A 26,076-nucleotide genomic window follows, 5' to 3' on the forward strand; every position below is an offset into this window, starting at 1 on the left:
GTGTTTCTGTGACCGCACTGAACTGTTGCTTTACGGTCGTTTCCCAGTGCCTATAAGATAATGATGCAAACACACAGCAGACTATGCTGGTGAATTAAAGTTTCAGAGCACCCGAAGCAGCACTGAGGAGAGGCGACTCTTCTGATGACGGCTCGACCCCGAATGGGAGAGCCCTCAGCCTTAATTGGTTATGTAAAAGTCAAGTGCTTGTCTGATTTATGTGGGCTGACTATATGACTATTCATTCGGTTATATCACAATAAAACTTCCTGATCAGTATTTATCTGTCCTTATTCTGTATCTGGGAAACAGTGGGTCGATGCATTGCAGGTTCATCACTCATTATTAATCAAGATGTGTAAAACATTTCTAAAAGCGAATCAGAGGTTTTTGTTGTATGGATTCCTTAGATACACACCTGAATAAAAATCCCTTTGCTAAATGTATTTTATTTGTCACAGTTACATATAGAAGACTTAGAGGGAAAGCAATACAGCCTAGTCAAATCTTTACCTTAGGTTGGAAGAGAATCTCTGTGATAGTTATTTTTCCCCCTCTGGTGTTTCTCAGAGCACCGGCATTGAAAATAACTTTCTGTTTTCAGGTGATTCTGGTGAATCTGTCTTTTTTTAATTAAAGTTCCCCTAACAGTGGTACAAAGTGAGAGCTTCAAAACTGGGGATAAAATGTCCTGAAGGTGAGCTTACCAGTCTCTCCCCAGACAGGCAAGTATTCATCCTGCTGGATATCCAACATCAGCTCCAGGCCATTGCCCATCCCACCCTTCGTCGTCACCTGCAGCGGTTTTCCATCTTTGCCTGAATTAAATGTGTAGCATTTCCCATAGCGCGTGAATATCTGAAATACACAGAGAGACAGAGTTTAGTTTTTATTATAAATAGCCACCAACCTTCAACCTTAGACTCGTTTCTGACCATGAAATAAAATCTGATTTTTCAGCTGCATGAATTTATTCTCGAGAAGTGGAAGCAAAGGTAACAGCACACGGGATTGTTTCAAAAGCAGCTGAAATGAACCTACAGCAGCCTGTTTTTGTTAGGCTGTCAGCTGCAGACCTCAGAGGTCTTAGTGCTGAGATGCTGTTGACAAAATGAGCCCTCGTCGCTCTCAGTACTGCATGATACAGTGTGTGCTCAAGTAAATATGACATGACTTATTTCAGAATGGGATAGTGTTGGCCTGAAAAATCTCTCAGGCCAATGTGTCAAAGTAAATCTTGCAAAAGGAAATAAAGATATTTTATATGTTGTTTTAGATAAAACAACAATTTCTTAGTGATGTGTGATACCACTGATTTCCTTTCTGATTCGATACCAAGTAAAATTCTGGGTGGTATCGACAATACTGATCCGATACTGATACTTTGTACAAAAACTTATTTTATTTATTGTATCTTTTATTGTACCTCAAATTATAGCGTCATAATGATTACAGGACATCGGATTACTTGTTGTTATCGTTTAATAATGCAGAATTCATCATATAGAAATATATTTGAACACCTTGCCTGCAGCACTACAGGACACTGTGAGAGACGTCTGTCTCGCCCTAGAAGCACCTGTCCCTGTCCACTCCTCCTCTTCAGTTTGCCTTCAAAGACGGAAGAGGAAGTAGTTCCTTCCAATGTAGACAATCCAAATGATATAGTTTCTTTCCACTGTGTTCCTGTTAATGATAAACTTCAAATTCACCCTAAATTACTAAAATATCGATATTTTAATGTGAGAATCCATTCTAGAGCATAAATGACTGGTATCGGAGGAATCGATATTTCAGTATCGATCCGCACATCACTACAATTTCTGTTATTTTAAAATTTAGAACAGTTTTATTGTTCTGTTGGTTTTAACGAATTGAAAAGGTTAGTTGACTTAAATTTTCTGGTTAATGGAAAATTAAGTCAAAAAAGATGGATATAGTCTCTAAGTGTGTGCTTTTTTTACTAATAGGCAGCAAGAGGTTTGCCTAAAAGTCCCATAAGGACGGTTAGGAAGGTAGACTTTATGTTATGTTTCATCTGAAGCAAGTTGGAGTTTTCAATTGGAATGCGCCTTCAAGATGGATTTCCTACTAGGAAAGTCAGAGAAGCCCCCCAAATGCAACTTTTCTATCCAAGATGGCAGCAGTGAATGTAAACAGTAGCAAAACTGTAACACTTTTCATCTGTACTACCAGTGTTCTGTATTTGTGACTGAAATAATCCATACACAGAGCACTGAGCGCACTCTATCAGTGAACGTGCTGCAGCGGTGTTTTTGACTGCAAGCAAAACAAAAAAAACAGGCGATCTGCTGCATTGCTAGGAATAGATGAATAGATCTACCATCTTAGGGAGCAAAGCATTTTTTTTTCCTTGCTTTTCTGACCACTTCAACTGGAATGCAGTCAACCTGGGAGTCGCGCCACCCTCCAAATCACAGATCCCTTGGTTAAAGGAACACTGGGTTAGGATCATTGTGACTGACAAGTCTTTAACTTACAAGGACGCATTGTTCCTCAGATTCTCAGTCAAGACCACCACTCACTTGTCACCACTCACTTGTCACCTGAAGATGGCGATGGCTGACATTACTATGCTTGAAAAATAAAATACATACATATAGCAGAGTTCTTTGTCATAGTCCAAAATGTAAATATATTCATTTGACAAATAGTTTTTGAAAAGCTAGATTCAGAATATATATGTTTTTCTTTGCAATTGAATGAAAAATAGTCTTTTTTCCCCTGAATGGAATAAAAGCATCGAAAAAAAAAAAAGACATCTAGCAAACTCATCTCTGCCACACAAAGAGATACAACACAGAGTTCAATGAACATGATGCAGTCAAAAAAACTACTTGCCCTCAAACTACATGCGAAGAGTTGATCCATGCAGTCGCATCTATTTAAAGAGGCACTATTGTGTGCAACAATGAACTGCGACCTACTGGCAAAGACAAGATGGCTAGTGAACTAATGGATGTGTAATCCAATCATAAACATTAGGAAATGGAAAGCCATGGCTAGGATCCAAAAGACAATCATCCCTTACTTTGTTGTCAAGCAACATGATTTTGAGCCTTGTATCAAAGCATGCTAGCTCTCAATTAAGTTCCTGTTAACCTTCAACATTTTGACATTCAAATGAGGAAGCAGTAGCAGCAAGGAAGGGAGGAGGTATGGAGACAAGTAATAACAAGTGCTGAGAAATAATGAATGAAATAAATCTCTTTCCTTTGTCCTCGACTCTGAGCCCAAATACAGTTCTCACGGAAAACAGTCGAGATAAGAATTCAGTGTCAGGAAAAAGAGAATTTGCACATTTTTTCATACTGAGGCTGCTTAAAAGTGTTGCTGCTTCCTTTCTTCTGAATGTATTGCATGGATCTTGGGAACAAATAAGAAGGCGTTCATTATATGGGTGACGTGTGACTCAGACATTAGTGCTTCATGACAGATTATTCATATGTCGCAAACACCGCATGCAGAGAGCTGAAAAGATTGCCGCCATGTCTCAAAGAGGAAAAGTTAGTGTAATGTAAATCCTGTTCACTGAAGTGTGTGGAAAAAAATGGAGCACAATCCACAATGGATTACCCCCTATCGGGCGGTTACATAGGCGCTTTTAAAACACAAAGTGATGAAATGTAATAAAAGGCCTTTTAATGGTCGGACACAATATGAGCTGTGACCTTTCAAGTGCATAAGTGGAAAAACTTAGTGAAAAGCAGAGCTCCTAACCGCTTTCTATGTGCAGAGACTCAGAAGCAGGATATCGATAAAACGCCCTAGAAATCCATCTTAGTCCTGGCGATGCCGCTGACCAAAATCTGATTACTATTTATCTTTTGACATGGAAAAGGCAGAGAACACCTACTGAAAATACCTGAGTAAAACAATGGGTAAAAGAAAAAAAGCAGAAAAAAAGAAACGCTTGCTTTATTATTGATAGAATTTAACTAACAGACCTGTCTACATCTAAACAAGCTACTGATTTGTTAGCACAATTTCTAAGTTTTCCCATTAAATCTCAATATGACTTTTTCTATTCTCTTCAGGAGACAAGTTTGAACAAAAGAAGAGGCACTGCTGCTCCCCCTGAACAGAGAAAAGCATTTGGCAGATACACATCAACAAAACAGCGATAAGATTGTTCCAATTGCAAGCACATTTATTTGTCATTGTGCATGTGCCCAAGCGTGCACACGTATCTGCACGAGAATATGAATGACTACGCTCAAATTAGTGTGTACAGTATTTTCGTGCGTGTGTACTGTGCAGCCACCCCTTCTCACCATCTGTGTGTATGTGTTGGTAATGTGGTGATTGACTACAGCAGGCCTGTAGTCAGAGTTGCTGTGGTAACCAGGAGATTGTGCTCGCTGCTTTGAGTGAAGAGCAGCAGAAGTGGGTGCCAGTGATGACCTTGGGGAGTCAGGATCTTCATTGTGTTTCGTTTGAGCTGATGTTTGAGCTTAGTCAGAACATGCTTCTTCATGTCTGTCTATCGCGCCTTGGTTTTTGCGTTATTCTCAAATGCGTCCTTACCGTTTAGCACAAGCTTCTTAATATTCTGGAAAAGTTCAACCTTTATACCTGAGGCAGAAACAAAATCCTGTTAATAATATTTAAAGATAAGCTTTAAATGAATTAATTCTAGATGTAGCGCAGGGATAAAGCTAGTAATTAATGACACTGCACAGTGGTCGTGAATGTTTGAAACTTGTTGCCGTTAACCTTTATTTGCTCGAATACATTTAGCATTAAGGAAGGTGAAACATTTGGATTGCCTAAGCAGCTTTTCCCAAGAAGGTAAATCCCGCGCCGCTTTTGGTTTTTGCTCCATTGAGCGCTGTGCCCCATATATTGCATTTAAAGTGAGAACTGCAGGATCTTGTTAACTTGTAAACACAGAATACAAATATTTAAATCGATCCCACCTATGGGAGAAAACACTGAGAGAGACATCACTCTGTCTCGTTCACACAGGGTGTTGAAATGTCACTGTCTTTCTCTTCGATAAATAATTCACAGAGAGACAGCCTGAGACTGTTGAGATGGCCCTCGGCTATCCTTCACATGACAATGTGAAAAGGATGCACAAGCTGTTCCCTAAAGTTGCCAGGGAACCACTTTCCTCCTCCTCCATTCATATCAAAATCAGAGCTGAGTACAACAAGTGTGTTATTTTATGACAGTTGGAAAAACACACCTAGGAACGATTATCCATGCTGAGCTTCACTCTGTGCAACGAACACAAGAATTAGCAAGTTTATAATGACGCATGGCAGTTTACTTTGCTTTATATGCTTTATATAATACAATTTAACACGACAGATAAAATGCACCACGCGTATAAATGAAGACTTCAAAATAAGCCCCAACAAAGACTGAATGTTTCACTTCTAAAATCTCTTAAAAACAACCTCATATCGAGGTCTGCACATCAGCAGATGAGAACCCACAGAATCTATTTATCAGACTTTGAGAAACGAGACAACTGTTTCCAAGGTCAAGAATGAGCTCAGCTTTTATTCAAGTCAGCCTAGCAGGGGAGCCTTAGAGGTGGATCTTGACAGGTTTTTGTTCTGTCACCTTTACAAATGGCAACTTTGCTCATTGCTCCCAATTTGTCTCTGACTAGTTAGAAGAAAACAGGCGTGGGTTAAAGTGGAACAACACAAAGTTTTCCAATTAGGAAGCATCAAAGTAACTCATTTTAAATTAAAAAAAAGGCCATTTGCATGCCTTTTAGAATAACGATGCTATTGCTGGTGATGTTGTAGAAGGTGCAGGAATGAATATAAAAGCTGTTTTGGTCTAAGATCTTTTGGTTTACTGTCACTGCTTCCACTAGCATTCTCTCCAGACACAACAGGGGTCTGTTATCAGAAAAAAGCCTCCCAAGAAAAAAAAAGATTGCTTTGTTTGATGCTGGGCAGGTACTGCACAAACACAAAAGAAACAACTAACTGGTAAACACAGTTGACCAAAGAAGAAAGTGGACGGAAACATGTCTCAGAATGAATCCTAATGTTATGCGATGTTGGCTGGAGATATAAAAAGGCCGCTGTTTGCTAATAACTAACAGCTTGCTTACAAATTCATAAGGTGTGTAAATATGTGTAAATATTTTGTTTACTGCTTATATTACTGCTCGCAAGTCATTAATTCATCGGTTAATGTTGACTTAACGTTTCACTAATGATCGGCAAACCAAATACACCTTTAAATACACAGACTTCCCATTAAGATTTAAGAAAAACTGGGCAGGGAGTCATCAGTCAGTGGAGTGCGCAGGAGGTGCCCAGGCTGCCAGCTCGTTCTTAGGTCAACTTCTTAAATAGAAATCAATGTCTGTGACCCACAAGTGAAGAGAGACAGGCCTGAGAATTAAGCATGTGTGTTGGTGAAGCACGGATAAAGGCGAACGGAGGGAAGGATAGATTGCTGAGGCCACTGGACCATATTTATAGAGCTTCAAGAGAGACCCAACATCACAGGGGGTTCTTGCACAAAAGTCAATACATCCTCAAAGTCTATGTAGACAGACTCGCCTTGGTCCTCCACACCTCGCTTCTCAAGTGTGACTGATTCTATTGGTCTGACTCACGCTAACAGCTTGTCTTGCCTGCCCAGAAGCCAAGGAGATCATCATTGATTATCAGTGGAGTAGCACTCGCCCCCAAAACACAGACTTTGCTATTATGCATATCTGTAAATTAAGTTGCTCTCGGTTAGACCCTACACCACTTAATACAACATTAGAGATTATGTTATGAAGAAATGTGTTTGACTGTGATAACGTTTTTGTTTTTCTGGATCAGTTGCTTTTTAAATTGGAGATGAAAAAAGCTGTTTTTGATGCATTATTTGTGGATATGGTTTGATGACACAGACTGAGGGCTGCCATCAAGGCAAGGAGTTTCAAATTATACATTTTCCTAAAAGATAAAATAATCCTTAGTCATCATGCCTGCTGCAAATAGCAGAGGAGCCTTCTTGACATCAAACTGTTTTTCTAACACCATAACAAAATCTATTTAACTGAAAACAAATTTGGGTAATGAGGTGGGAGAGAGAGCAGCACTTGGCTTTTACATTGTTCTCCACATGATGATGAAATGCAATCAATGGGGCAGCAGATTACCAATGAGGCCAACGTTAACTGCACTCTATCACTTTGTCAGTGAGTGTTGTAAAATGTTCCTAAATGAATCAAAAGTCTTCATTAGGGGCAGATTGGTCTAGAAGTGTATACACATTGATCCAGAAGTAATGGACGACAAAGGAGGGATCAATCCAGACCATGTGGCCAACACTGAAGGTTACTGGATTTTGCAAACATCTCCACTGAATTTTTAAAAAATTTTTTTTTGCTATTGTTCATGTGGAATTTACAAGAGAAATTCAGTAATTTATGAAAGTGACAGAAATATAAGTTTGTTTAAACAAGGGAGGCAGAAATGCAAATTTAAAACCATCACTTCAAATCTTGTCAAGCCTGTTTAGGGGCATTAATGCAGAACTATTACAGAAATATATTTATGAATTCAGATACAGTCAGAATAATTACTGACCAGGAAAAGAGTGGGATGCTGCGTAAGTCCATATAAATATAACAGCGGCGTAGATGGATAGAGCTTAAGACGTGGAGAGAGGGAGAGTTAATTGAACTACTGGGGCACATCACCAAGCAACAGTGCGGAGGAATGCGTGTTGTGCATCCTTGTAATTGTGTGACTTCAAAGTGAATTAATTTCATAGAGTGATACATATTCTTGTGCCACATGTAAGATTCGATCACACAATAAACATTTCACTCAGCCTAATAATCCCCAAACCTGCATCCATCTCTAAAAACTGTTGGGGAGGAGTGCGGTTCACTTATAAAATAAAAATAAAATAACTTTGGCAAAACACTCACAGTGCTAAAATTGCGAGGCCCGCAGAGCTCTCCCTGGTACCGACAATACAACAACATCTCCTCCAGTTGGTGTCCCAGCCGGTCCAGCAGCTGTCTCATGGACGGCTCGGACTCCCGGGGAGGAGGAAGGAAGTGGTTGAAGTCCAAAATCCGAGACAGCGGGGACCAGGGCGGCTCGCCCTCTACGCTGTCGCCCCGCAAAGGGGTAAGCGCCTCTCTCGCAGCGGGGGAGACCTGCCCGTTCATCCCCAGAAGTCCCAGCCACTTCCCCGCGCTGAATATGTCAGTCTTCTTCATGCGCCGCGGCAGAAGGAGGTTCTGGTTACAAATGGTGACAGCGGGGAAAACGAGTCGCTTGGCGTACACCATGTGCGCCTTGGTGTACACGGGTGACGAGAGGAGGTACCGCACTCTGTTTGAGGACCAGGTGAAGAGCAGACCCAAGGCAGCCAGGAACGCCAGCAACCACGCGACTCTTCGGGGGTAGGAGCCGCTGAGGAAGATGTGTCTTAAGCCGTGCAAAGTGGTGTGTTTCAAGAAGAGCTTCCCGGCTTCGGCAAGAGAGCCCGGTCTGGGTTTCGATCCAGATGAGCCGCACTGGCACATTTTGGAGGAAGGCTGGTGCGCGCTTTCAACATCGGTCCCGCTGTGGTCACAGAGAATGCGCCTAAAATCGCCTCTGCGCTCTCCGATGGCTGCTGTTTGTCAGAGACTTTGAAGAGAGAGAGAGTGAAACGCACGCAGCTCCACTCAGTCTTTTCTGGCACTGAACAGCAGCTTGTGGCGGTGATGGGGGAGTATTTTGTCAGCCTCACAGCGCTCCCAGAGCTCGTCCGGGGGGAAGCGAAGTTATTCCGAATGATTTAGTGCGCTACTGTGCAGCAACAGGAGTCTAGGGGATTATTTCATCTAAATTACAAGCAGTTAGTCTCTGAGAAAAATCTGTAGAATTTCCCTCGAGACAATGGATTTAGTTAAAATCGCACTTACATGGTAAAACACATTCTTTCTGTCCGCCTCCCTGTTTTAATTCTCACTTTTCCATCCTCTAACCTCACTTGGAATATGCGCTGTTTGATGAATAAAATCACTGGCCTCAGTAGCTACAGACCATTTGTCTTCCTTTTCAAGCCCGTCATGCACACACAGAAGCACGCACACTCCTATAGGCGCGCACGCACGCACCTTAATCCTACTGCCTCACAATATGTGTTCTACCTCAAAACTGAGCAGAGTACAGAGAGTAAGGCTCCAGAGACTGTATTCTCTTTCATTATTGTCCCACCAGTTGAATTTTAAACAAGGCAGATTCATAGTAAACGGAGACTTCTGTAACTTTTTTGTCTCTCACTCAGCTCTAAGTAAACAGGTTGACATTCTTGAATGTCATTTCTCTGAAGTGATTGGTCAAAGATGAGAAGACAAAAAAGGTCAAGGTGCTTCTGGTAAATGAATGGAAATCATGGTGCAAGTCTTCAAAGCATCTCCCGAAGTCCCAACAAGCTAAAGTAGCATTTAATGGTTTTTCTGACCCTGCAGTTTGACTGTGATGAGGGGAACCTGTTTCAAGCTAGAGCATGATGCTTGAATGCACCATTGACAAAGTGTTTTGCGAAAACAATCTCCCTCTCAGGGGTGCTGGTTAAGTGGTGGTTTATGCTTGGTTGATCACCAAGCATCACATAGTGTTCCAACCCTGAGTAAAAGCTGGACACTGCAGGTCTGATTCAAACTGCGTGCTTCTTCTTGTAGACAGTGTGCATGTGTGTATTGCTCAGGCTACTACGTGACTGCAAAGGAAACGGAGCTGAGAAGGAGACAGTGTGAATGACAGGAGAGAGAAAGCTTGAATGTGGAGTACTTGTCTTGTCACTCTATATGATCTAAGGAATAAATCAAGGTTTCTTGAAACTTTGGTAATTGGTGTGATCCGGGAACACAATGAAAGTCAGGGAAAAACACGAGGCAAGACAATGAGATTGGAAAAGAGCCAACGGTTAAGGGCTATCTATCTATCTATCTCACTTTTTTTGAAGAAGTAGAACTAATTTATCCAGCATCTTGGTAATAATTCATCACTGCATGCTCAGAGTAGTGCAGACACAACAGTGGAAATGCTGTGTAGTACGATATCTAAAAGACGGCTGTGTTTGAACCATGTAGAATCAATATTCTTAGACTGACTTTAGTTTTTGGTTTGGTTAAAACACACTCCTTTACAAACTCCTTAAGGCAAACATTCATTGGTTGATCGATATGCCAGGTCATGGCTATGGTTGGCCATTGTGCTGTAAGCTATAAATCATTAAACATTTGCTTGACTGTCTCCGGGAGATATAGGGAAACTAAGCAAGAGCTTCAAAAACTCTGTTTTCAGTACCTGAAAAGTACAAGAGATTCTGAAAACGATTTACTCTGAGCAATGTTATACTTTGAAATATATACTCCCAACCAGTTGTGGCAGATGGCCGCCCCTCCCTGAGCCTGGTTTGGTTTCTTCCTGTTAAAAGGGAGTTTTTTCTTTCCGCTGTCACCAAAGCGTTTGGTCACACGGGGTCATCAGGGTGTTGGGGTTTTCTTTTGTTTTTTATGTATTATTGTTTACCTTTATCTTACAATGCAAAGCGCCTTGAGGCAACTGTTCCTGTGATTTGTTGGTATTTAAATAAAACTGAATTCAATTGAAATGAAAATGTAAACGATTTGTCACGACTCTCTGGTATCACATACACGGTGCTTTGACCAAACGTCCTGTGCGTTTTGTAAATGTATAAAGAGCCTGTTAAATAAAGTGTAATAGTAGATTAAATTGTACAAAGTACATCTTAAATGTTAGTAAAATACCAAAATGTCATGGCTAAGGGGTTTGTAAATGTACACATTTGCAACTTTTTCTTTAATATTATGACAATAAAGAGTCTGAGGCTACAGGTTTTGGGGAAAAAGCCTCATATTAATAGTTTGTATTGTTTCTTCTCCCATGCACAACAAACTTTATCTCCATGCTACAGGGAAACAGGGCGAATGAGCAGCACGGTGGAGAAGAGACAGAGGGAGTTGAATCACTCTGTCTCTAAGCACAGATTAATTTCACTGTGTTATTGTCTGACGATTAATTTTATGTTTGTGTTTTCTGTTGCATATTGCTAAGGTAATTTTAATTAAATTACCACACAATATACCAGGCAGTATTCTGGCTTTGAAAAGCTACGTGCAGCATACAGAGTGGGATAAACAGGGAAGTTAAAGGGGCTCATAAGCTCATTTTGGCCTCATTTCTGCCTCGCCACATGGGCACATTACTTCTTTCATAGGTGTACTTGATAGGGCTACAAAGCTTCCTTTGTGTCTTTGTGACTGTGCTGAATGTCTGTCTACATTAGGGCATACTTTAGTGTACATGGCAGAAAATTCACAAATGGCAAGGAAGAAAGGATGAAATCGGGCAACCGCCAACCCTCTCTCTAAGTTTCCTGGATTCATTCAGGATCCCACCTGCTTACTCATAGTTTTTACTGTCATTCTCTCTTGTCGTTAATGCAGCACACGTGACTTCTAATGTCCCCTCAGAGGATAATCAGGCCTTCTACCGAGGAGATTACTTATGTTTCAACGAGCGAGGGTGTCACAGGGAATGGCTGCTCAAACACGGGTACGTGGTGCCTTATCAGTGAGATTCCTCCACCACACGCAGTAGTCAGGAGTTACACTGAAGTGATCAAGATGTGCCTGAGTGAATGCAGTTGGCATGGCTGTAAAAGGAAATAAAGGATATAAAATCATTTTTTTCTGGTCCAGTCATGAACAGAAACATATTCAGGTTGAGCTTAAAAAATAGAGGATGACTACAGATTATCTGTTACTTATATTAATAACATGGTGGGCGGCGCATCAGAACTCTCAGGAGTGGGATCCTGACACTTGTGGCATTTAACAGCATTTGTTCAACCCTGTTTCCCCAGTCAGCTCATCAAGAGAGACATATCGGAGGAGAGGCTCTGAGCAACAAACTAATCCGTCTGGGTGAAGGGATAATGATGTACTTGCTTGACACAGAAACACAATCCCATAGCAAGTGTAACAACAACAACAGAATAACAAATGCATGCTGCTCTGAAGACGCTGTTAGACCTTCACTAATGAACCCATTATGAAACCAAACAGGGGTATTTATCAGGAAACTCTGGCCACATCTTATTGCTATTCATACTAAAGCATCTGTGACATGAACAAATATCCTAATGGACTGTTTGGTGTAAAACAAAAGAGAATATAAATTTATCACTGGACAAAAAGGGAGATACTGTCAAGGCTGAATAAGAAGAAATCCCATAAAGAGCAGTTTCTTTGATTAGTACTGGCGAGAAAAATGCAGACTTTGCTGAAAGAATATTGATTTTATAGTTGTGAATACCCACACGGCAGAAGTTTAACTATAAAAATGCTGCTTTTTATTGCTTTAAAAGGGAAAGTGTTCAGACATTTCAATACTCTTTTTAAAAGAAGCACATGCACGACGTTACTCAGACAGCTCAACCACTTTTGTGATTACGTATCCTTCTTGAAGTCACAAGGCTGAAGTGAAGTGAAGTCACAAGGCTGATAAACATAAATCTGATGCGGACCATTCTTAGCCAGTCGTGTACATTAATGGATGCTCTCTCGAGTTCAGACCTGTCAGCACCATTACACAGAAACAAAAAGGGGTGTAATTACAGGAACTGTCTCAGTCCACAAATGTCAGTATTCATTGCAAACTGGTGTCATGAATTTCCATCACAGCCTATTAGGCACCACAGATTATTAGTTGCTTGATCGGAGGGAGCTAATGTGAATAAGAATAATCAGTACATAGCTGTTCTTAGGATGGATTTTTGCTTTGACAGTTCCTCTAAATGAGAAAAAGAGCTCAGTTTCAATCAGTGAGGCCACTGAGGCAGCGAATGCTGAAAATCCAACTGGAGATGAATGAAAAGGCACTGACAAGCATGGAAACCTAATAGCTGTTGCTTGACGTCACACCTTATCATTCACTTTAGCGAACCAGAGGGGATTACACCTTTTGACATGCAGTGTGTGACATGCTCAAGGCTGAAATGCATGATGTATTTTATTAGTGCCACTAACTCTGGTTCTCAAACCTATGGCGCAAATGACATTCATTAACATCAGAGTACTATGGTCTAGATATTTCTGACTTTTACTGCATTTATATACAGCTTTACACATATGCAAGAAATTTCATTTTTGTTTATGCACCACGACAGTGTTGAGGCGGAAATATGTTTTCAGAGCTGTCCGCTTGTCTCTATGCAGGAGGAGGATTACGATAAACTACAAGGCTGATTATTAGAAACCTGGCAGAGAGGTGATGAATAAACACACCCTGTACTAAGATCAAAAGAGGGATCCTGGCCGTTCTTTAACATTGCAAGAAAGAGCATTAACCCTGGCACTGGTGCCTTTTTATGAACCCGATTCTGAAAATATTGAGAAGCTGGGTGAAATGCGAATACAAACAGCAATGATTTGCAAATCTCATAATCCCATATTTTATTTACAATAGGACGTTTAAATTGAGACATTTTACTATGCATACAAACAGTAGCCCATTTGGTATTTAATATCAGCAACATGTCTTATGAAAGTTGTGATGCACAACTGGTATGGAATAGAAACAGCTGGGGGAACACATTGCAACTCCTTAGGTTAACTGAGAACGTGTCTGTAACCTTCTTTTTCTTCTTCTAAACTTCTTTTTCTTCGTATTCTTTTGGCTGCTCCCTCCTCAGTGTGGTGACCCCTAAACAGGCTGCACTGGAAAGCCTGTTTACAAAGCGGGAGATGAACACTTAATCTACGTCCATCTCTTCTATCACATCCACCCTCTGCATGTCCTCCTTTAGTAAATCCAGGAACCCCACCTAAGGTCTTCATTTTTTCTCCTGCCTGGAAGCTCCATCTTCAAGATATTTTGTTCAATATGTCCACAATCCCTTCTCTGCACGTGTCCAAAACATCTAACTTTGCCTCCAAACTGCTTAACCGGAGGTGACATACATATTTCTAATCTAATTTAACCAACAGGTCACTGAAATGATTGGGTATAAATAGAGCATCTTAAAGAGGTAGAGTTTCTTGAAGTAAATACGGACAGAGGTTCACCAATCTGCAAACAATTTGGGACAATTTCAGAACAATGTTTCTTTGAATAGATAACATCAAACGATTTGGAGAATCTGGAGAAATTTCTGTGTGCAAGGGACGAAGCTGAAAATCAACACTGGATGCCTGTGATCTTCAGGGACTTCAGGTGACGCTGCTTTAAAAACAGGTATGACTCTGTCATGGAAATCACTGCATGGGCTCGGGAACACTGCAAGAAATCACTGTCTGTGAACACAGTTTGCTGCAGGTTAAAGCTCTAAGAGGCAAAGAAGAAGTCATATGTGAATGTGATGTAGCAACACCACCGTCTGCTCTGAGTCAAAGCTCATTTAAAATTGACTGAGGAAAAGGGAAACTTGTTCTGTGGTCAGACAAATTGAAACTTGAAAGTCTTTTGCAAAACATGGGTGCTGCCTCCTCAAAACTAAAGAGCTTGTTATCAGTGCTCAGTTCAAAAAGCCTGCATCTCTGACAGTATAGCGTTGCTTTATGGAATTGATAGCTTGTGCATCTGGAATCTATTGTGAATAAAATATAAGATTTGCAAATCACCGCTTTCTGTTTTTAACTTACATTTTACACTGTCTCAACATTTTTGAAATAAGAGTTGTAGATATCACTGTTTTATAATTTTCTCTATGTATTTTCACTATTCTCTACTTTATAGCCACTGTGCATGTAAATATGACAATTTTCCAAGGTCACGTGTACTCTACATGCACAAGTGCCAGTAATTAAGTAGGCGAATTGGGATTATGCACAGACACTGCAGATACTTGCATGTCGGCATGCAAAAAGGTTTCCTGCTTTGCAAACACTCCAGCCTGGTGGTACATGTACACTGGTATATTTGTATTTAGCTAAATCTGTTTGTGGATTTATGGATATTGAGCGCATACATTTATCTGTATATCTTTTTGGAGTAATTCCGTCCATCTGTGTGGGTGATGGGCTATGTCGGAGAGTTCTGGAGACTGGGATGGGCTGGGAAAAGAGTAGGAGAAACAATCTGCAGCATAATGTAATACCGTCATATGCTGTATATCAAGTGAACTGTTATGCATCAACCTATAAACATATATTTATATACATATATCCAGTTGCATTAGAGGAACTGTCTGTTGAATGAGTCTGTGCAGTGGAATTCCAGCTCCTAAGACTTTTCATTTAGTTTTTCTTTGAAAAGTGAAAGGAGGAACATGAATATTGCATGTGTCATGTGGGTGCTGGGGTAAATAAAGCTTTGGGGTCTACTGTGTGTCTGACCGGATGTGCCTGTGGCAGAAGGTGTGTTTGTGAGAGCACTGGGGTGTTGAGGCCCTTGGCACTTAATCAAACTGTCATCCTGGGTCCAGGGTGGAGCTGACTAGCCAGGACTTAGACATGCGTAGAGTCAAACTGCTTGCAAAAAGACGAGGAACATTTTCCAACCTTACTCCTTACCACTATTTCCTAAAGCACTTGAATGTTTAAATTCTGCTTGTATCATCACCTCTCTTATCTCCATTTCCCTCAGTGCCTAACAGCTCAACCCCATGTTTGTTTGCTAGGTCACAGATACACTGCATTTCTCTCTATCTTGTCATTCTCCACCATGTGTCTTTAAATTATAAGTCAACTCTTCTTGAACACACCTTTGTTCTTTCCTCCCCTCTCCTTCCTCCCCTCTCGCTGTGATCTCCATATTCTCTCTGCTTCTTTTGCTTGCTGCTTTCTCTTCTCTGTCTCCCGCTGGGAATATTCAGCACCAAGGCTTCAACAAGGGAACAGGCAAAAAAAAAAAAAAACCAAGATGAAGACAGAGAAAGGAGGTGAAGGATAGAGAATAGGAAGAGAAAGGGGCTGGAGGCATGGGGAGCAGCAGCAGTCAGGGTCCTGTAGCAGCGGAGGCTGACAGAGGAGCAGGTGGTGATTTACAGAGACAATTTTGAGGATAATTGTGTACATGATCTGCTGTAAGGAACAAATGTCACAAAGGCCACTGTTCCAATAGCGTCTCAATCTGTTCAGCTATGAGGCTGAATTAAATGCTGCATCACGTAAGTGCTGATTTACTATAAAAACTATGTGGGAAGTGAATGTTGAGAGTCAGTGGAAGTAGCTCAAGAGCTCACTGCAAGCTTACAGAGAGTTTCAGGCAGTGACATTGAAATGATGCTGAGTATTGTGTGATGGTGTTAACAGCACTGAGCATAAAGAAGCATTGACAAACACATTGTGTGAATGCTATGCATATGTCCTTAATTGTATAACTATAATAATAAATCAACTGCTAGAACACACTAGAGGTAGTGTTAGAACATAACTGAACACGGCTAATTCCTGCAATTGACATGAAGCAGCTGTATGGTGATTTACTAGTGCAGTGCATTACAAAAGTCTTTGGCCACCACCCATTTCTTTAAGCTTTATATCGAAAGAGCCAGAGTTGCTATTTTGAAAGTGGTCTGGAGCAATAGGTCTCCACATGTCCAGACTTTCTAGAGATTTTTTTAGACAAAGTTTGCTTTAGTCTCTGGCAGCTGCATGGTGTGCAGTGTGTCCTTAAAAAAATGAGGAAACTGGACATGTAGAGGACAAAAAAACCAAAGTGATAGGTCTCCTATAGGAGTGGCTGTAACTCAGGAAATGGAGAAGGTCACTCACTAATTGGAATGTTGGTGGTTCGATCCCACCTGCATGCTAAATATGCTTGAGCAAGATACTGAACCCAAGTTGCTTTGTGAGGCATCCATCTGAGCATGAATGTGTGTGAATGTTAAATAGAGAGCACTTACGTTAGAAAAGCATAGAAAAAAGTGCTCTGGTGAATGAGCTAAGTTGTTTAAAAGCACTTTGATTGCTCGGTTAGAATAGAAAAGCGCTATATAAGAACCAGTGCACTTACCATTTAGGTATCTAGGAACAGTATCTGAAAGTCGTGCTGTTAAGAAACAGGACATGAGAGATGCATCGAGCCCTCCATCTACTGTTTAAAGGATGGCTGTCAAAATGCCATTCTTAAGGAAGGGAAACAGTGGAAAGACTCAAGTACACCAAATTATGCAAGAATTGGACTGAAAATCAGTGACGACAGGAGTGATGAATCCAAACTTGAGCTTTTTGGTTCAGATGCTTGTCAGTATGTAAGGAGGAGGACAGAGAAGCCACCTGTAAAGAATGGTGGAGGCTTTCGAACTGCATTCAGGTGCACTGGGGAACTTGTCAAAATTGACGAATCATGAATCCAGAAAAGTACCATCAGATTTTGATCCAACAACCCATCTGAAAAGTGTCTGATTGATACCAGTTTCACTTTTCAGCATGCCAATGATCCAAAACACACTGTTAATACAGAAAAAGCATACCTGGATAGAAAAACACACAAAAGTATCAGTCATGTACTGGCCTCCCCACAGAGCTCAAGATTATTAAGTTGGTGTAGGATCAACTTGACAGAGAACTGAACAAACAGCCAACATCCAAAGAAGAGCTTTGAAAGTCCTTAAAGAAGCCTGAAGAACTATTGCTGAAAACGACATAAATAAATTACAAGAACTCAGAGTTCAGGCTCTGTTGAAGAATAATAATATTGATGTCCAAGCCCGAATTGAACAAACTTTTTTTTTTTTTACCTTATTTTATATTCTGTCTCCATGTATGTTTGCACATGTTTTAATCATTCAATGCAATTATTTTCCATTTTCTTAAGGATCCTAAGGATCTTTGCACAATAATTTACAATATGGCTCACATTTTTGTGAAAAAGTAAAGTATATTGGTTGACTGGCAGAGTGAAAATGAAAATCTAAAAATTGTGAAGCTCATGAAAAACAATTTGACCTATGAAGCTACAGAGTGTGGTTCTGGAGGCGCTTTCTAAAACAGTACAGAAAGCAGTAAACAAAACAACACACGACGAAAAAAGGACATTTTGAACTGTACCAATTCGATTTTGAGTTTTATGTATTTGTTGATTTTTTTTTTTAATTTTTAAAATACTTTTTGCAATGATGGCTCACTACCAAAATTTAATTTACAAATCACTGCAAACTTTGTGTTCATTTATATTAAAGTTTACATAATATATATTCAAACTGAAATATGTTTTAATATTTAAATTCATATTATGAGGCCTGGTGTACCATATTTCTTAAAGAAATGTAACCAATTAGTCACAGGTTCCAAAAAATTTAAACTTTTCTATTTCCTACTCCTCTCTCTGCTTTTCAGCCTTTTGCCACTCCCCAAAGATGGAACTGTGTGTATATATATATATATGTGTTCGTAAAACCACCAGAAATCAGCTCTAATATGAGAGAGTTTAGAAATCACTACAATTAGTGGAAGCCATTAAAAGCCCTGGTTGTCATTCTGCACAGTGCAAAGCCTTTGAGGTGTTGAGTTGGTAAACATTTTGCTACTTCAAACACTATAATAAATAAATAAATACTTAAAAAATTAGTTTCCAGCTTTGGAACAGATGTTTAAATAATATGAATAGCTGGATTCTTGTTATGATTCATAGCGTAATCACTATTCGCCGGACAAGCTGCCTTCAAAAGCCTCTTCTTTTATATTGTGTGACAGCACCACCATGTATAGCAGCAATCTGTCATGCATCAAGGCATTAATTTGCGAAACGATCTAAGAGTTATACTGTACAAGTATTGTGGGGAAGATTTATATTTACAGCAGCACATGAGGCAATAAGTGTATCCCTGCCTGCACTGGGAAACACAGGGTGACACAGCTAATTTATCTCAGCAGCATCATGACAGCTGGGCTGGGGAGACTTTGGGAAAGGGGAAATGGTTCTGATGAATGACTTTCAGACTACGGCTGCTAGCTATAGCAAACAGTCTCCCAGTCCCCACAGGCCTGATGCCTCCGATTTGCTGCTCAGGGAGAAATGAATGAATGGCCCTTTGTGAAATAAATGGTCCCTTTCTGTTTGATATTTACAAATGAATCCTCCTTGGAAAACCTAATCCATCCATTTGTCTTATTAGTTGTAGATATGAGTTTCCTGTGCTACTGAAAATAATGTGGTTGTAATAAATATGCAGAATTAGGGGCTAATTTAAGAAATGTATTATCCGAGTGGCTAGGGCTGATTGGGTGGGATCCAAGATTACACGTTGTTATTAAAGAAATTAACCCAAAAGAAGCGATCTTGGGGGAATATTGCTCATTTGCTTTTAGAATGAGATGAAAAGATTGAAGCCGGTCTTGTAATTTAAGCAGTATGTGTCGGAGCTATTTCCTGGCAAACAACAGATGAGCAAAGTGACTGTGTGTAGCTGACAAACAACATTTGCTGTTCACATCAATTATCAACTAACACCCTCATGTATTTCTTCAAAATATTATCCCGGCTTTGATTTTGGTTTTTTTCAGCATCAGTTGACTCAAGAATCCGGGAGATCCTCGGGAGATATTGTGTCACATTCTACTAATCTTATTTCAATCCCTGTCCAGTTCAAGAATAGTCTTCAATCACAGGCCTATGGGCTACTATTAAACAGCATATTCTGACAGATCGAAAACAAATAAACAACAGACTTCAGCGTCTTGCCTGATGTTCAATATGTGCATTTTTTTTTGTTCGGTGCAATAAAACACAGTATAACTTTTTAAACTGCGGGCAAGTGCAGTGTGTGTGCATGCCTTTGTTTTACCCTTTATGTCAGGGAGATGTCAGAAATGTAACAAATACAGGGCTAATGAAGAAGAGACCATTTTTGGTCTAACTGGCTGACAACTCCCAAAGAAAACAGACACGCATGCCTGCAAACACACTGGAAGATCAGCCAGAAAGGATAAAAAGGACAGTCCAAAGCTGCACGGTGGGCTGCACCTAAATGGATCTTTCATTTTGATTTCATTTTGGTCTGCAGTATAACGGCCCCTCTGAAGATACTGAAAGTAATATGATGCCTTCCAAGAGAGTGTATGTATACTGTGTATGTGTGCAAAGAAGGTAGCAGACACACTAGCTAAGTGCTGGAATGATTTATTTGCTCTTTCCCCCTTAATAACTCCTGGTCTATAGCAACAATTACGACCTGATATAAACCTTTGAATAGAGAGGTGGGGATTAGAATCAACAAGGCACACATCCCCTCAGGCACCAGTAATTCTTTAACTGTTTGCTACTTCGATGGACCTTATTGCTGTTAAGATTTGCATCAGCTGTGGTTATTAGGTCTTGACAATGAATAATATAATCAGCCTGTGTTGCTGTTGCATTGCCCAAATGCAACAGCAATGTTCAACAACAGTGCAGACACTGACTCATCTGATTCAAGGGTGAAACAACGACCATGCAATCAATAGATCTTCCACTAACATTAGCTCTGGACAGCCTGTTTACAATTTTGAGCTCATTTACATTGAAGGTAGTGCTGGTCTTGTCCAAAGTGTCTCACAGTGACTGAGTAGATATGTGTTTGGATTCTTTAAATAATAAAGTCTGCAAAGGACTGGATCTTTTGGTTGGTGGTATTGTGTTTGAGCAGCACAGGTGCTTCAACTTCAGTGTACAGGTTTTAATATTCCGTATTCAGATTGTATGTGGAATATTAAAGCCCGTTCTATACATCACTGGGCCTACTTCTTTCCATGAAAAAACTTTAGTTGTGTGAGTCAGACCAAGTGGGGATTAGTTAAAAAATTTTAGTAAGATTTGTTTTTCCCATTAGAGTTGGAAATTGGAGATAGAACAAACAAACTCTACTCTCTTAATTCAGACTGCTGAAGTCTCTTTTTTCTTTGATCGGTTGAGGATTTAAATTTTCAGCCCTATTTCTCACAGAAGACATCTCTTCTTGGCCTGCTTGCTGGCGGATTGAAAATAATGATCATAACTCTTGAAAATTTTACAGAGTAAATAGGAATCTAAGCACTGCATTGAGGCACAATTTAAAGCCAATTTTGTCCTTTCATCAATAATTTCCACATTTTCATGGTAACAAATAACTGCATGGCTAAACTCAAATCCCTTACTTGTCAGTGTTAATGGAATTGTGTTTATCGCAAGGAACTTTTGCGACATGGCAGGCAGAATAATGTTCACAGAGGAGGTATTGATAGAAAGGTTTTTAAAAACTTTTTAGTAAGTTACATTTTTCATGTTATGGAATTTATTTATCATCAAATAGAATTATAATGTTGCTAAGATAAGTGAAAAAATATTTGCCAGACAAATATAGAAAATTGGCCTAGTCAAGTTGGTAGTTACACCCTTATGGCTCAGTCCCACTAGAGTAAAAGTAGCACTCTAACGATTAGGAAGAATCGCTGGTTGCCTTTTTTTTTGCAAATAGTTGCAGTGACCAACTGGTCGCCCAGAGGTTGAGGGTGTTGCTTGATCAACCTCTAAGTGCAGACTGACTGCAATCACTCTCAGATTGGTGAAGTAAACAAGTGCAGTCTAATTTCTAACCACAGACAAATGCCCAATGTGGTGCAAGCAATCTGAGCCAGCCTGTACAAATTAGTGGAACTTTGCTTTGCACATTGTGGCACCTTGCTTTGTTATGGGACTCCACTTCTTGCTAATTTGTTGTATTTTGGTTTCCCTTCTACATAAAAGCGAGGTTGTCAAGTGCCCATACTGTATGTCATTTTGCAGTTAATCCCTGTCCTTCAGCAATTACGTCACTTTTTTTGAAGGAACTTCCAAATTTCTGTTCAAAATTCATGAAATTGTGGTGAAGCTCTGAAAGTAAGAAGAAAATGTGAATTTAAAATGGCAATAAACTTGATCCCATTAAATCACAAAGTGACAGCACACTGACTCTGTCTTATTGGCATTTCATTAAGATTGCAGCCAACTGTGAGTGATTGCAGACCAGGTCCAAGTCTTCGAAGGAGCCATCTCAAAGACAATGAGATTGAAAGTTCATTGCACACTATCAGAATAATTTTGGTCAAGCCTAGTTATAGTGTAGCATTTATAGTCTGTTAAATTGTTTGGGAAGCTGTCTTATGCCTTGTGGCCAAGAATAGATTTTTGTTCCTTTAAGTTCAGCAAGAAGTCCAATCGATGAAATGAAATCACATCGCACAACATCTGTGTGACCAAGCCAGCATCAGCTGCTGATGGTGTGTCAGTACTGATATTCAATACAAAATAACAATATATAAATAAGTATAAAAAAGAAAAAGTCTTATATTTATTTCTCTTTCACACACACACACAGACCCACATACACACACATACACAGAGATACATGCATATATTGAAAAGCCATGCACACAAATCCATTAGAAGTCCTGCTGATTCTACACTCTCAAACAAAGAGCCACCCAGTTCCCACAGGAGTCCTGCTGACCACGACAGATGCAGTCATCTATGAAACCCTGAACAAGAGAGAAACTGAATTCCAGTTTGGCACAGACATGTTCTAGCCTTCAGGCATCCTTCACCACTGCACACACAAACCTTTCAAAAATGTATTTCTTGTGCTATTCCCTGTACTTGAACCCAGACGAGAACAGATGAAAGTTTTCAATAGATAATTATCCTCCCAAATGTATTGGTGCGGCGCTGAAGGTTGGTCTCCACGTGTATGTGTATACACACAATAAGAGCAGAAGAAAAACAGTGAGAGTGTGAGTGTCAGAGAATGAAAGGAAACTGCCCTTAAATGAACACTACCTTTCTCCTCACAGCTCCTCTGACATTCACGCTGTCATTTAGAGCCAAACCTTTTATTTCAGCTCTGCTATAAATTATAGGGAATAATCCTGTAGGAAGCCATTAAGGCCCTCTCATCAGCCTAATTAGCTAATCGTAAGTGGCTATTGGCCCTGTATAGGACACTTGTCATATGTCTTATTCATATATAATTGCTCCAACAAGACTGCAGTTTCCCTCATTTTAACATCATTAGATATCATTTATCTTTGTCAGAGAGTAAAGTGAAAGTTCTCTCCTTTCATTTATTCCACTTTAATGATTAATTAGCTTTGTGTTATGAAGTGCTGGCTGATATTGAGGAGAGGTAGAGATGTATCTGTCCGATTTAAAGGACCCAGGCTTTATATTCCATTGGAGTCTTCCGAACAGGGAGTAAATGCTGCTGGACCTCCGGTCGCCAACTTCCAAAGAAGACGGATGAGAAATTTAATTAAAATTGGTGCATTTGAAAACACTGATCCATCACTGAGATAGAGAGAGATAGGACACAGTGACAGACTGTCATAGTTTTCCTCCTATTGGACTTTAGTCCTTAGTGTACAGAAACAGTGTGGCGTCTAAAAGGAGAAAGACAGAGAAAAGGAGAGAGACAGAGAATGAATGAGGGATGGGTATCTGCCAAGACTGTTAGTGCTGAACAAATCTCAGCTCATGTTTGATTTTGTAATATTTATTTTTTAATCCCTGCAACACACAAATAGAGTTTAATCCCTTAGGAAAATGGTGCTTTCAAAAATTGCAACCACTGTGTTTCCACTGGCAGCGGCTTTTTGCTTCTACACCAAGCTTAAAAGGGATAGCGGTCATTGCAGCTGAGTGACTCTGATGTTGTGCCGTAGTGGGAATCAAAGGGTTTTTAAAAGATGGAATTAAGCATATTTCTGAGCGATTTCTTGTAAATAAAAAGAAAAAAAAGGAGCAGCATGCTACATCTCAGGGCGAAGAACTACATAAAAGCCAGTTTAGGCTGTAAAATCATTGTATAACACTGCCCCCTTGTGATCACTGTTTGATTAAAATACTTTCCAGCAAAAGTGGGATCATTCGTGCTGGCATGCAGAATGAAATACTATCTGGAAAGCCTTGAAAACAAAGTAGAAATAAGATGTATAAGAGCTGGAGTTTTAACAAACAAGATGATTAGACAGTTTTAAATGGGAAATATAATGAGATGTTTTTGAGTGGTGGAACACAGCGAATTAAAATTTCTGTAACTCGCATAAATTACAGCTGCGGAGGAAATAGGGCAACATCTAATAACGGACAAAAACAAAGATCAGACAGTCATCTGAGTTCAGCGTTTGCATAAATATTTAATAGCCTGGTGCCCTCACCTGATAGAAGGGAGGAAGCATTTCAACAGCGCTTGCCTTTTCACACTCAGAGAGTGTAATGACCACTTTCAGACTGAGTCCATTCTTGAGCTTAATCAAAGTTGTTTTCATAACCTGGAATTTGAAATGCATTATTGCGGCTCAATTTGTTCACGAAGTGTCTGCGTAGCAGGGAGAGAGAAACTGCTAAATTAACACTTGGATGCACTGCAGACACCGATGAGGCAGTGTTTGTTGGTCTGCTGTTCCAGTGCATGTATTTCAGCAGTACTTACTGCATGTGTAGCTACTAATGAAACAGTCAAGCTCCAAAAATTGCCCATAACTTATAAATAAATAAACGTATATATAGATATAAAGAAAATATGGGTACATGTTAAAAAGTTCAGCACATATTCAGTGCTGCGAGTGATAAAGTCAGTAAGTCTTCATGGGCGGAACAAATGGCTACTATGCTTGTTATTTTTTAACATAATTTGTTACCATCCCATTTATCACAGCATACGGTTTAAGATAATTACATCACACTTTCACTGATACAATCTCTTCCCAGCGGCTGCACAAGTTAAGTGTTGAACCATAACAAGTATTTACAGCTCAGAGCCAGATGGGGCGGCCAACTCTGCCATTTCATTTTCCTTCCTCTGGGAAAAAAATAAATAAGAAAGATTCCTCACAGTTTCTCTGCCTTGCTTTCTGTCTGTGGGATATTCAGACTGATGCTCTTGAGGAGACAAGAGAAGGGCGTAACCAGAGCCACTGAGTGATTCTGTTGACAATGCTGAGCTTGGGAGAAAGTCAAGCTGTATCTAATGGGCTCGGGTTGGAGCAGGAAGCAAGGATTTGAATCACTGCTCCGAGGGGGTCTCACATTCTGCTCTGGGTCAGAAATGCCGCAACCTGAGCCTTCTATCTGGTGGGGCAGTAGCCAAGCTTCGCTTTTGACTCAGCCATTAGCTGGAGCTCATTACAGCACTGACGCATACATTCAGTTCAGATGCAAAAACACTTGAGAGAGATGGTGGATAGAAAGACAGAATGAGAGGAGGAATGGACGGAAAACCTCAGAGACTGAGACAGACAGAGAGCAATCAATCATTTCACCTCCTCTTCTCAGTTCTGTCTGCAAGGCCATTAGTGGCTGTTTAGGAGAAATAATAAACAAGCAGAAGCAGAGGTTCAGGGACCACTGACGCTGCCAAATGCCACATTACGCAAAATAAATACACTACTGATTTGGTCTTCGGAAGAAAAGGGAAAAAAGAAATGTATTAATGCTTGTAGTTAAGTGAGTTATTTTTGCTCTATTGATACAAACGGTGTCTGCTAGAAATACACAGCTAACGCGTTAGTATTTATGCCTCGTTCTTGATGTGTGATTTGCAAATGTAGAACTTCATTTTTTCTTTTCTGTTAACAACTTCTTTTTTTTTTTTTACTGCATCACCATTTTTGCTCGACCGTTTCCCCCCAACTCCAACTTAGTGCTTTGATCGAGCATTAATATGCTAAGCATTTGATTCTGATATGTAGACCCAAAATGATGCAAACCATGCTAACTCACTTAAAGCTTGCTCACACACTAACACAGACACACACACATGCACACACATTGGTTAAGTATCTTATGGGGATACTTTGCCTAACTGCTGGTTATAAAACCTGTTCGTGAACAGTCTCAAAGCAGCACAGCGCATTATAAATTTTCAAAGCATCTACTTTGGAAACTGAGTGACAAAACAATGAGCAAGCACTGGTTTATAATTGCTGCACAAAGCACGAGCTGAAGGAGCAATCAATGATTATATTAGTGGGAGGCTGTAAGACACAAGGGTTGAAGCTAAATTGACAATGGTTATAATTAGTCCTATTAGACGTGGCAGATAAATGATTACTTGTCACTTGTGTTAGTCAAATTTTCAGCCTTAATGCTGCGACATGCAACAACATGCTTGTTATTG

At 40.0% G+C, this 26,076-nt stretch overlaps 1 protein-coding gene across 3 annotated transcripts in view; it reads right to left on the reverse strand.

The window, feature by feature from the left end:
* asic1b (acid sensing ion channel subunit 1b) overlaps positions 1-26,076 on the reverse strand; it is a 178,052-nt gene that overhangs the window by 24,986 nt on the left and 126,990 nt on the right. For 2 of the 3 annotated variants that reach the window (XM_006782785.3, XM_087840988.1), the window contains one exon: positions 708-858. In XM_006782785.3, coding sequence (XP_006782848.1) covers positions 708-858 — 151 coding nt within the window. Of the gene's footprint in view, positions 1-707; positions 859-7,927; positions 9,111-26,076 lie in introns of those variants that run through there. The other variant, XM_006782784.3, reaches the window with a different exon arrangement.

This window comes from Neolamprologus brichardi, chromosome 5, assembly GCF_056152115.1.
Source record: "Neolamprologus brichardi isolate AB-2024 chromosome 5, ASM5615211v1, whole genome shotgun sequence".
Lineage (NCBI taxonomy): Eukaryota > Metazoa > Chordata > Actinopteri > Cichliformes > Cichlidae > Neolamprologus > Neolamprologus brichardi.